At 53.7% G+C, this 13,088-nt stretch overlaps 1 protein-coding gene across 1 annotated transcript; it reads right to left on the bottom strand.

Moving 5' to 3' along the window:
- Nucleotides 1-5,340: 5,340 nt before the first annotated feature.
- On the bottom strand, nucleotides 5,341-13,048 carry LOC109245584 (cytochrome c oxidase subunit 4 isoform 1, mitochondrial). Its single transcript, XM_019412996.2, has 5 exons — nucleotides 12,923-13,048; nucleotides 11,727-11,800; nucleotides 7,116-7,283; nucleotides 6,463-6,594; nucleotides 5,341-5,612 (listed from the first exon to the last, which is right to left on the bottom strand). Exons 2-5 carry the CDS (start codon nucleotides 11,797-11,799, stop codon nucleotides 5,476-5,478), a joined length of 510 nt encoding a protein of 169 aa, XP_019268541.2. The 5' UTR covers nucleotide 11,800; nucleotides 12,923-13,048; the 3' UTR covers nucleotides 5,341-5,475.
- Between the last annotated feature and the right edge of the window lie 40 nt (nucleotides 13,049-13,088).

The raw sequence follows: 13,088 nt of genomic DNA, 5'->3' as shown, positions 1-13,088 counted from the left end.
TAGTCCTGGGAGTTCATCGCACCGGAGGAAACCAACACTCTGAAGGCAAAGTCAGACGCAAGAAGGTGATGTCGGCTTCAACTTGTGAAGCATTTCAAAGCACCCAGAAGACTTGACAGAATCTGAAAAGGGTTTCTAAGAGTCGCTATCAAAAAAGGGCTATCTCGGAAATGCAAACTGGTGCGGCTGCTCTGGAAAACAGAAAATTACAAATTACACAAAAAATTACAAATAGATCTACCCTACGACCCAGCAATAGCACTGCCAGGGATTTACCCAAGGGACACAGGAGTGCTGATGCACAGGGGCACACGTACCCCAATGTTGACAGCAGCGCTTTCGACAACAGCCAAAGTATGGAAAGAGCCTAAATGTCCATCAGCTGACGAATGGATACAGAAGACGTGGTTTATCTATACAATGGAATACTACTTGGCAATGAGAAAGGATAAAATCATGCCATTTGCAACAACGTGGATGGAACTAGAAGGTATTATGCTGAGTGAAATAAGTCAGAGAAAGACAGACATGATGTTTTCATTTATATGTGGATCTTGAGAAACTTAACAGAAGACCATGGGCGAAGGGAAGGGGGAAAAAGAAAGTTACGCACAGAGAGGGAGGGAGGCAAACCATCAGAGACTCTTCAATACAGAGAACAAACTGAGGGTTGATGGGGGGTGCAAGGGAGGGGAGGGTGGGTGATGGGCATTGAGGAGGGCACCTGTTGGGATGAGCGCTGGGTGTTGTATGGAAAATATTTGACAATAAATTATATTTTAAATAAATTTTTTAAAAACTAAAAAGAACAATTATGTGTGTACTAAGAATAACATAACTAAAGTAGAAAATACTGGCAACTATTTTGCAATAAAAACCCACTTTTTTTTTTTTAATTTTTTTTTTTAACGTTTATTTATTTTTGAGACAGAGACAGAGCATGAACGGGGGAGGGGCAGAGAGAGAGGGACACACAGAATCGGAAGCGGGCTCCAGGCTCTGAGCCATCAGCCCAGAGCCCGACGCGGGGCTCGAACTCACGGACCGCGAGATCGTGACCTGAGCTGAAGTCGGACGCCCAACCGACTGAGCCACCCAGGCGCTCCAATAAAAACCTATTTTAAAGAGAGAGTGCTATCGACGTTCTCTTAACCTAAAAACATCTTTTTCTCCTTCAAATACCAATATCAGAGATGCATTAAAAATACACATTAGGGGAGCCTGGGTGGCTCAGTCGCTTAAGCATCCAGCTTCACATCAGGTCACATTCTTGTGGTTCGTGAGTTCGAGCCCCGCGTTGGGCTCTGTGCCGACAGCTCGGAGCCTGGAGCCTGCTTCGGATTCTGTGTCTCCCTCTCTCTCTTCTCCTCCCCCACTTGTATTCAGACTGTCTCTCTCTCTCTCAAAAATAAACATTAAAAAATTATTTTAAAAAGTACACGTTCGGGGCACCTGTGGCTCAGCTGGTTGAGCATCTGACTCTTAGTTTCAGCTCAGGTCATGATCTCACAGTTCACGGGTTCGAGCCCCACGGGGGGCTCCTCACTGTCCATGCAGAGCCTGCTTGGGATCCTCTCTCTCCCTCTCTCTGCCCCTCCCCCAGGCATACACGCACACGATCCCTCAAAATAAACTTTAAAAAAAAAAATACAGGGGCGCCTGGGTGGCGCAGTCGGTTAAGCGTCCAACTTCAGCCAGGTGACGATCTCGCGGTCCGTGAGTTCGAGCCCCGCGTCAGGCTCTGGGCTGATGGCTCGGAGCCTGGAGCCTGTTTCCGATTCTGTGTCTCCCTCTCTCTCTGCCCCTCCCCCGTTCATGCTCTGTCTCTCTCTGTCCCAAAAATAAATAAAAAACGTTGAAAAAAAAAATAAAAAATAAATAAATAAATAATAATAAAAAAAAATACATGTTCAACCTATTCAATTGCTCTTTTCGAAAAAAACTAATTGACCGTGCTCCTGCCCCCACCACGGTGACACTCCCTTTTGGAGACCGCTCTGTGACACCTCGTGGGACCCGGGATGCCTCAGGCTCCTCAAAGCCCCAGCTGACAGCCTCTCCGCGGCAGGACGGCACACAGAAACTCCTCCACATCCCAGGCCCGGCTGCGCGCTGCTCTCCCCGTGTACCAGGCCTTCTCGAAGAACTCTGCTAGGCTAATCCTGCGTGAGAAAGACCGAGACCAGACTCAACTGCCGTGATGGAAGGAGCCACCACTACTGAGTTTTGAAGCAGCTCGGCCGGTAACACACAAGGGGGACAAAGAAGCAGACCGCAAGCTGTCGGGAAGCAGACAGGTTATAGGAAGCAGACAGGAAGCAGACAGGCCATAGGAAGCAGACAGGAAGCAGACAGGCCATAGGAGGCAGACAGGACGCAGAAGCAGACAGGAAGCAGGTGGGCCACAGGAAGCAGACAGGACGCAGGAACAGACAAAAAGTGGACCGGTCACGGAGCCGTAGTCGATATTCCCTAGCTTCCGCCTTCCACTCTCCATCGTTGGGAAGGGGTGTTCCGTAGGAGTAATACCTCCTTGCCTCATTTTCTGATACCGTCAGTACGGATTTCGGCTTCTCTATAGTTACTGTTTTTATGTGGGGGTTCACAGACACTCAAGAAGGAGGTCACTGCAGGCTCCATCCTCCTAGAATCCCTTCCCCACGGTGCTAGCCACTCACCCCCACAACTGTCATCGTCGAGTTCACCGCTGCCCTCACCGGCGCGGGGGCGCACCTGCCTTCACGGCTCCCGGTTCCTCTGCCCTTCCTTCTCGCAGCCCACTCCTTCCCTCGGAGTTCAATCCCCTTCTTCCCGACCGTGCCCTGCAGCACTTCTCCAGAGACCAGTCCGTAATAAAAGCTGATCTTCACCTAGGAAGATCCTGCTTTCTCTGCTCGTTATAACAGTTTCACGGATTCTGTCATTCGAGAGGAAATTATCGTTCCATTGCCTTCTGCCTTCTAGGATTGTGTTTCAGAAGTCTGCTGTTGACTGTGCCTTTGCAGGGAATAACTTTTGTTTGTTTATTTATTTATTTATTTATTTATATTTTTAGAGAGAGAGGGAGAGCAGAGGAGGGGGCAGAGAGAGAGACAGAATGTCAAGCAGGCTCCACACTCAACACAAAGCCCAACGCAAGGCTCGATCCCACAACTCTGGGATCATGACCTCAGTCAAAATCACAAGTCTGACGCTCAACCGGCTGAGCCACCCAGGCGCCTCCAGAATGATTTTTTTTAAGTTGTGCAGGGTGGAAAGCTGCCGGCTGGTAACAAGGTGAACACGAGTGAGAGGCAAAAATAATAGGAAAAAGAGACAAGATGCATTTCAATAGCCGGGAACTCTCCCAGCAAAAGTGAGGAGCTGCCGGGGGGGGGGGGGGGGGGGGGGCTCTGCAGATGGCTCCACGTGGAGACCAAGCCTGGGTCTGTCGGGAGCCCCACTCCTAGGGGCGCAGGGACCCCCCGGCCTCGCTGGTGTTCCCAGCGCCCTGCCCCAGCTTCCTTCCTCCCCGCCACCGCACGGCACTTCAGCCCCGTCCTCCCAGGGCCTTTGTCCGGAACCGTTTCCACCTGCCACCCGCACCCCCACCCCAAGACGACTTTTGACGCTCTTCTTGGCTGGTCCTTGACAAGTTACATCCTCAGGGAGCCCTCCCCCAACCAACCTCAACTTGTTCCCAAGCCCGCCCCAACCCTGAGGAGCATCATTGAAGCTTCCCATTCTGCCCATCGTTTTACTCGTCCTCGGTGTTCCTACGAGCCCTGCAAGGATAAGGGCCCCAAGGGTCGGGTCTGTTACACCCCACAGCATACAGATGAGAGAGCAAAGGTCAGGTGGCCCTCTGGCGTAGGGATGACAGACTGAACCGGGCACGAACGCTGCTCCCTCCTGAATTGCCACTACGGTGGCAGGAGAGGGGCAAGGACACAGACGACAGGACTCCAGGGTCACATTTTGGAAACTGACGCTGATGTACAACTAGAACCCTCTTAGCAAGTTCAAGAGAGCAGGTTCCAACACGGTAAGGGCAGGCCTGGTTACCCCAGAGAAAGTCCCCAGGCTCAAGGAGACTTTGTCTGGAGCTTTCCGGCATAAGACTCCGGGGGTCAAAAGGACCTTCGAACACCGTCTCCGGGACTCTCTCGAGTTCCCTCAGGCAGAGCCCTCCACTTCTAGCCCCGTTTAGCTCCTTCCTCTCGGGGTTGTTCTGTGGAGGGACAGTGGCCTTGAAGTGCCTGGCCCGGGTAGGTTCTCAATCAATGGGTCATTTAAGGGTCAGAAGGGCCAGGTAACGAGTCAGGAGTGACCCTGGGCCACGTCAGGCACCTCGGGCCCATGCAGGAGCCCACCCTGGGAAAGAGCTGAAAATGGTACCATCTAGCAGGAGGCCCGAGCTTTGTAGGTGAGGCCATCCGGAGGCTATACTGGCCTCACACTGGCCCTCACAGCCAGACTCCCATCCCCCACAGATCCCAGCATCCCTCCCCCCAAGGCGGGGAGGGCCTCCCGGGGAAGTCAGTGGGCCCTTCAAAACAAGGGAGCAAGGGCATTCCTAAACCATCAGGACGATTCTACAATCAGGGGTTTTACATAACCTGCTCAATCTTCAGCTACTTAGTTCAAGCCTTGTAACCACCTGTGACAGCCTCTGATCGAGCCCCAGGCCACCTTCCCCTCCCAGTTACGGCTGCGCTTTTCAAAGGCCGCCTCCCACTCTCCGCACACTCCCCACCGAGGCTGCTGGGAGACCCCTCTGTGCCAGCCCTCTGCACAGCTCCTCGCATGGAACGTTCTAGGATCTGTTCTGCTGTTTCGGCAGGGCCTCCAGGGATCAGCGAGGGGATCTGGCGGGCAGGGCAGGCGGGAGAGCAGGACAGCGGGATGCGAGCCCAGAGGGGGCCTGCCGGGGCTGGGATGATGGCAGTTCCCTGGCACGGACTCCAACGTCGCTTTCTAAACTAAAAGGCTGAGAGCGGCCAGGGAACCACGTCCATCACTGACGGAGCTCAGCCCGCCCTTCCTAAGCCCACGGTCACCCACTCCAACCTGCACGGACAACGTCAAGGCGGGAGGGCGGTCCCAGAAGAAAAACAGCCATGGGGGCTTCTGCTGGCCCAGCTTCCACGATGGGATTTCACGCTCATAAAAATTTCTAGTCGAAAACCCAAACACCCCGCGTACAAAGACCCTACGTTTCTCGTTTTTCTATGACGTCCCCTTGTTACTCTTGCTATTTCGTCTACACCCGAGATAAGTTTGCAGCAGACACTTGGGACAAACCGTTTCAAACAACGGGCACTGGCGCTTACAGTCACCAAAGAAGCGACCAAGGCAGGGTTCACGTAAACTGCTCGTTTATTAGCATCGGTACTGCAACATAACAGTTTCCGGGAGACGCGCTGAGCTGCACGGAGGTGGCGGAACGAGGCGAGGAGAGGCGAGGCGAGGCTCGGGTGGGCGGAGTGGCGGCTCCTACTTCTTCCACTCGTTCTTGTCGTAGTCCCACTTGGCTGAGAAGCCCTGGATCGGGCTGACCTTCATGTCCAGCATCCTCTTGGTCTGCTTAGCCACCCACTCCTCCTCGAAGGTGTGCGGGATGGGGCCATACACTAAAGCCCAAAACAATTTCATGAGACAACGTCGTCCTGACCGGTTGTTTCTAAGCCCACGCGTTACACGGGTCAGGCCTTCCCCCAACACACTGGCCGCCAGGCTAGCAAAGTCGTCTGCCGCTCGGCACCCACACCCACACCCGGGTTTTGAATTCTGGGCACTGACAACTCTTGATATTTCCCAACTATTCTCTGTTGACGAAAGGTTATCAATGAAACACGAGCTGAGAGCACAATGTCTGCTCTGTAAGACGTAGACGAGGGGGCCTACAGACCAGCGCTGAGCACAAACAAGAAACCACGAGTGACTTGTGAGTCCTGAGGAACACGTCCACGGTCAGACCAAAGGTACAGGATCACAGCCGTCTGGAACGGGAAAAAGCCATTCTGCCCGGACACAAAGAACCCGGGAGAGGTAGCACGGAACGAGCAGACAACTCCAACGGCCTCTGTGCAGACCCTGTGAGGTCTAACGACCCAGAAATCTGCTTATGGAGACACAGTCCCTATTCAGTCGAAACAGCCCTTCGATAAGAAACAACGCCCTTTTCCTTGACCGAACCTTCCCGACGCCGTCCTCCAATAACGTCATAAAGCGCCACAGAAAGGCGGTGTGCCATACAGAGCAGGAAGTCCTTCGCTACCGAGCACGGCCCGCCGCGAAGAAGGCAGAAGGTGGCTTACACCGCTTCGGTGAACGTGAGCCGGACCCCAGAGCGGAGGCGCCCGCCTCGCGCACAGGCGCCCACGGCCCACTCCCGGGCGCCGGAAGACGGCGCGGAGCCGACCCGATCCGGGCCTGCGTGGCTGCGACCCGAGACCCCAGGCCCCCGCCACCCCCACTCACCATAGTGCTTCTCCCAGATCAGGAGGAGAGCGGTGAAGCCGATGAAGAACATGGCAGCGCCCACAACCGTCTTCCACTCGTTCGTGCTCCTGTTCATTTCCGCGAAGCTCTCGTTGAACTTCATGCGGTACACTGGGGAGAGAGCACAGCCGTCGGTGCGGGTGAGGGGAGGCCGTGCCAGATTGTGAGGCGGGGCCCACGACACGGCCGAGGGGCAGAGCGCACACGCACGTGCTCTCCCACACGGGTACGAGGGGTGGCGGAGGGGACGGAACGCACCTAGTCTGCTTTGAGCACGAAAACCCCACAGAACCAGTGAAGTCTTCCTCCTCGGGTTACGGTGCAGGATCCACTGAGTCCCCAGAGTTTCACCCCCACCCCCCGCCACCTGACGGGGACTTTCGGCCTCTGATCTTCTGTCAGTAAGTTAGAGCGGACACTGCCCACCCGGCAGGGCCGCCAAGAAGCCGTGTCCGCACCCTCCTCCTGGGGGACCGGAGCCCCAGGGACCCGGGCAGAGGTGCGGCCAGCCCACAGAGCCGGGACCCCGGAACAAGCCCCCGGGACACGCCCCGTGCTGGTCTCCGGGCGGCGCCCCCAAGCTCACAGCCCAGACCCCACACGGTCTGCCAACACTTCTGTTCAAGACCCACATTCAACTTTCTCATCGATGGAGAGGCTGCTCCAGGGGGCCTTCTCTTTCTCTTTCAAGGCCTTCTGGCTGGCAGAGAGGTTCTTGACGTGAGCCACGTCGGGCAGGGGGTAGTCACGCCGGTCCACATAACTCGGGAGCGCGTAATCTTCACTCTTCACGACGCTTCCTACAAAACACAGCGACGAGTGTTTGAAAATTCACACGGGTTCCGAGTGACCAACCCACACGAGGACAGGCGTGTGCACCCTGAAGACCTCGGTCGTCCCAGGGACTGAGGCCACAGTGTCACACGGCCGACGGACCGTCGGGGGAAGCAGGCCCAGACGGCGGGGCGAGGGTGCGGGGCCGGCTGAGCGCGGCCCTTCTCGCAGCCGACACGCCCCTGCCAGGCCAACTGCCACCGGGGACGGCAGGGTCACGCGTACCAGCACCACGCAGAGGGCACGCGGGGCTCTCGGGACGCCCTGCTGGCCTACACGAAGGCCCTTCTGCAGGAGACTCAAACTAAGGAGGGAGAGCAAAATCGACAGAAAACTCGTAAAAGAAACAAGCGTCCAAAGGTCAGAAACAAGACACAGGGCGCTGTTTACTGTCCCAGAAACAAACAACCTGCGCCCAACAGAGGAGGGACGCAACTACCCCCACAGGCGTGTCAAAGGCGTCATTCGTTCACAGGTTCAGAAATGTTGGCTGAGCACCTGTTACACGCTCGCCGCGGCTCCAGCTGAGAGCAGCGAACAGAGGCGGCTGCCCGTGGGTGCTCACAGGCCAGAAGCGGACAGACCCGTGGGTCCCAGGTCACGGCACGGGGGCTCAGGAGAAAGAAAAGGTACAGCAGAGGAAAGGAATCGGGGCGCACGTAGAGCAGGAAGCAAGGGACGGCAGTCAAGAGAACGAGGAAACAGTCGCGTCCTCAGCAAGTCACAGAAGATCCCGGGACTTTTTTTTTTTTTTTAAGATAAACCGCTGGTGTACTTACACGTCCACGTAACTGAACACACAAAACTCCCGGCAGAGCAAACCCAAGTTGTTATCAGTGGAGAGAGGACAAAATGGGGATTTCTGCTCCAAGAGATAGAAATCTTAGTGCCTTAAAACAAGCACGCATCTGTGTGTGGCTCAAGAGAAACAGTTCAGAAACCAGAACACAAAGGAGTATCTTCATTTGTATTTAGGGCTTTCCCACTGCTGAAAGCTGTTTTTTCAATTCCATCCTATGCTTGCAAGAAAACGCTGTGATCCAAACTGGTCTGGAGGAGTGAGGTCTTGCAAAAATGCTTCGCTTCCGTTAGCGGAGTCGCCATGAGCACACGCTCCCAGGTCACGTTAACAACAGTGACCCATCGCGGCACCTCAAGCAAAGCACAATTTCTCTAGATGTTTATCTCTGGAGCGCAAGTGACTTAGGTATACACAGCCCGATTCCAAAAACTTGAAGGTGGAAAGGACTGGAATTACTTTCCACGGTTCTATAAAAATGAGTGGCCTAAAAGAAACAAATGTCTACCAGCACTCAGCTCCCATTAATCACTAAAAACAGACGTAAACTGGGGTAACGAGGACATTCCACAACTGACCGGTGGTTATGGCACAGCTCAGGAACTCAACTCAAAACCACTGAAGGGCGCTTTCAATGGGCCCGTGTCTGTCGTGTCAATCACCTCTCAGTAAAGTTATCAAAATGCGAACGCTCGCAACCTTGGAACACTCTCAGCATAAAACTGCACTTTCTAGAACAAGAACGGCCAACGTGTGGTCTCGGGGCTGCAAGGGTTCTCAGCACTTTGGGCCTGGTCCCCCACACCCCACAAAGATTAGCACACCAAGCATTCCTTTAAGAGGGAGACGAAAAGAGACTTTGCATCTGAGCGAGGGGCTCGTCGCTGCTGTCCTCAGCTGGGTGGGTCTTTCCCTGAGCCTCTGCTGAGGAAATCTGGGGAATCAGGAGCGGCCCCCTCGATCATACGTGTCACAGCACAAGCACCCAGACACAGAGGCGGCTGCCGGTGGCACTTCAAAGCGCTACTATCTTAGGGGGAAAACCAGTCCGTGTATTCAGGCACCACGCGTGAAAGCTAAAAACGGAAGGCCAGGGGCACCCGGAGGGCTCAGTCAGTTAAGGGTCTGACACTTGATTCGGCTCAGGTCACGACCTCACGGTTCATGAGTTCAAGTCCCACGTGGGGCTCGGGGCCGACAGCACCAAGCCTGCTTGGATCCTCTGTCTCCCCCCCCCCCCAACCCCTCCCCTGCTCATGCATGCACGTGTTCCTTCTGTCCTCAAAAATAAACCTAAAAAAAAAAAAAAAAAAAAAAAAGGACAAGACCTATTCAATGGACCGCAGTTTTCTCTACCTGCGCACTGTGTACCAAAAACACAGCAATGAAGAAAGGCAGGTTCTCAGCCTCAAAAAAGTTTGCATTCTGGAAGCAGAGAGACGACACACAGAAACCCCAGTACGTCAGCCCTCCAAGCAGACAAAGCAGGATGATGTAGGCCAGGCAGCATCTTCACAAAGGGCGGTGAGGAAAGGCTATTCTAAAATAACAACTCTGGAGCTCTGAGGCAGAAGCCACAGCCTGCCACACACCAGGAATGGGTCACACCCCTGGGGACGGGGACCCTGAGCACCCGGGAGAGCTGCCTTGGGTCTGTCATTTCCTTTTTGCGTATGCTTTGATAACATCAGAGAGGCCTAGTGCAGATCTTACCCCAGACACGAGAAGCCACCGGAGGATTTCAAAAAGGGACTAATTTAACTAAGAATAAGTTTTGGCTAATGCCACTGTAAACAGAAGGAAGCTGGCCTCTTATGAAAGGCCAGAGTGACCAAGGGGACGTAAAGGAACTTTCGGGGGTGATGCAAATGTCGTAGTCCTGACTGGCATCGCTGTTACACAGCTGTGTGAGCTTATCAAAATCCACAGAACATTATGCTTACAAAAGATAAATTGTACTTTCTGTAAACTGCACCTCAAACGAATTAAACAAAGCTAAAAAAATATATAAGCAAAGCCAAAACAGAAACAAAATATAATCTGTCATAAGTGACTTGCTAGGCTTTTTAAAAATGTTTATTTCGGGGCGCCTGGGTGGCTCAGTCGGTTGGGCGGCCGACTTCGGCTCAGGTCACGATCTCGCGGTCCGTGAGTTTGAGCCCCGCGTCGGGCTCTGTGCTGACAGCTCAGAGCATGAAGCCTGTTTCAGATTCTGTGTCTCCCTCTCTCTGACCCTCCCCCGTTCATGCTCTGTCTCTCTCTGTCTCAAAAATAAATAAATGTTAAAAAAAAAAAAAAATTAAAAAAATAAAAAAATAAAATAAAAAATAAAAACGTTTATTTCAAGAGAGAGAGGGAGAAGAGAATCCCAAGCAGACTCCTGTGCAGAGCCCAACGCAGGGCTCACCCCCACGACCATGAGATCTTGACCTGAGCTGTAATCAAGAGTCACACGCTTACCTGACTGACCCACCCAGATACCCTTGGCTTCCTACAATGAAGGAGAGTTTCGTTCCACACCTACTAATTAAACAACAAACTTGTCTTTATTATATCCCCATTTAAATAACAAACATTTCAACGATACTCTCACCAGATGATTTGTGTTATCCTGGACAATATAAGGAATGGAGGAAAATGTGAAGACAACAGACAGGATCGCCAATTCGAGGACACAATTTCAAGGAAAAATTCACACATAAAAGCAGTTGAGGCAGCAGCAGTTACTGGTTATTGAGCCCCTGGATTCATAAGCCTTGCTCTCCCAGTTATCACTACTCAAGCCTTGCACTTGACCCCTCCCTAACACAACCTGCCATGGCAATTTGCATTTTGTCCTTTCGCTGGCTTTCTCTCGGTCTAGGATGCCATTCTCCTCTAGAAAATAAGGGTAACCTGCTATTCCTTCAGCACAGAGAAGCCGCCCCTCCAAAAACCTCTCCTGAACCCCAGGCCGGGGTAAGTGTTTCTCCTCAGGGCACATCACTTATTCAAACACTGTCTTCACATATCTGTCCCTCTCCGGACTGCAAACATCCTGGGGAAAGGCCCAAAGATGCTTGACAGATGCAAAACTAAACTCGCCATGTGCTGCTGGGCACTGAACTAAACTCTTTACATATATTTCAGGTGAGAAGAGATTCCTACACGTAAGTAGCTCATCCAAGACAAAAATGAGACTGAATTCTGCTCAGGCTAGAAGTCCAAGCTCCTTCCCTTCCATTGCCCCAACAATGCAAGTGGTATTTGAGATAAATGGTTGGGACTTTTTTAGGGGGAGAGAGGAAATCATTAAAGTCGTGTATGGTGGAGATCTCTTGAAAGGGGTGGAACTTGAACCTGAAAAAAATGGGAAGGGAAGGGAAGGAAAAGGGGGGAAATATCAGTGTAAGCAAAACTCCAGACTAGTATTCAACAGGATTCATAAATGCTCTATAATCTAGAGGTAAGCCCTGTTAAAATATTGATACCCCCCCTGAAGTCCCACAACAGCAGAATCAGGATCTGAGCCACCTTAGACCATCTGTGTTTGAAACTCCGGCAAAGGAGCTCACACACAGTGGGAACAGGATGAAATCAGCTCAGCCCATTTAGAAGAAGTTACACTTACCATGCGCTCGTACACACACAGAGGTGGAAATTGCTCGCTTGCCAATTAGGCTAAACACTCTGGTAGCCAACATTCTGAAAGAGAAAAATGCACACCTTCTCTATGAATAAGGGCAAACACCCATCGGGGATTCCAGTGCATTTGGGAAGTCGATGCAACTTTGGTTTTTTATCCCCCAACATCTATGACCCACTGTTTCTTCGTTACCGACTCTAAATTCACAAAATACCCGAGGATGAGATTTTTCTTAATAATCGACACGTTTTTACGGGGCTTCATAATAGGCCAAACGCCGCAATATATACTCAGGAAATATATATATACAGGAAATTAGCAGAAAACTGGCTTTGTTAAAAAAAACAAGAAGAAATTTTAGTGAGGAGACTAAACCCTAAAGCGCTGAGCTACCATGACGGGCTCCGCTGTCTGGACGAAAAGCGTCAACAACTCAAAGGTACCGGCATGCACTGCATGCAACTGAGCATTTGGTTAAAAACCTAGCATGTGCCTAAAATAGGAAGAAGACATCAGGCAGAAAGGCTGCAAATACGGCCTGGTCCACTGCCAGTGTCCGCGGACGATGACCTGGATGACCCAGCTCCCACCCGGGACCTTCCGGCTTCGGGCCCATCTCCCCTACCTCCCCTTCCTTCCAAATGGGGACTTCAGCAGGAGACTGCTGGCGACCAAAGGGACGCCGAACACATTGGGAAAACGCACAATAAACATAAGCATGACGTCAGGGCTGAACTGGCTCGCACCCTGCGTCTTCTCTCCCCGGGCCTGGCCCGCGCGTGGGCGGACGCGGGGCGGCTCTCCCCGAGCCCCGTTAAACCGGTGCGGTCGCGCAGTCGTAGCTGGAGGGCTGCGGGCCTAGGCTGCAGAGCCGCCGACCCTAGGCCCCGCCCTCGGCCAGCGGGCGCTCCAAGGTCAGAACCCGAAACCAGACCACGGCCGGGGCGGCGCAGGTGCAGCCAGGCGGGATGCCGCGGGGCGGCACACAGGCCGCGAGCCGGCGGCCCCCGAGCCCCGAAACCCCGCCGGCCGGCCTCAATGTCACAGGGCTCCGAGGCCCAGTCGCCGCTCCCTGCTGGCGCCGGGCCGCCGGGTCGCGGGCACGCTCGTCCGCTGGCTGCCGGCCCCTGGCCCTCCCCGGCCCCGCGGCGAGGGCCGCCCGCCATCCTCCGCCCGCTCACCTGCCGCCCGACGCTGCCCGCCGCGACCGCCGCGACCGCCCTCTATGTCCCGGCTGCCCGCTACCGGAAGAGAGGAACGAGGGCGCGCGCGGAGCACCACGGGATCGAGGAGGACCCGGCCGCGCCGGAGGTCACCCGAGCGGAAGGAGGGCAGCGCCGCCAGCGT

This window comes from Panthera pardus, unplaced genomic scaffold (genome assembly GCF_024362965.1).
Source record: "Panthera pardus isolate Hobbes unplaced genomic scaffold, ASM2436296v1 HiC_scaffold_19, whole genome shotgun sequence".
NCBI classification, from domain to species: Eukaryota; Metazoa; Chordata; class Mammalia; order Carnivora; family Felidae; genus Panthera; species Panthera pardus.
Note: the sequence above shows the minus strand (reverse complement) of the source record. Positions and strands in the feature narration are given on the sequence as shown.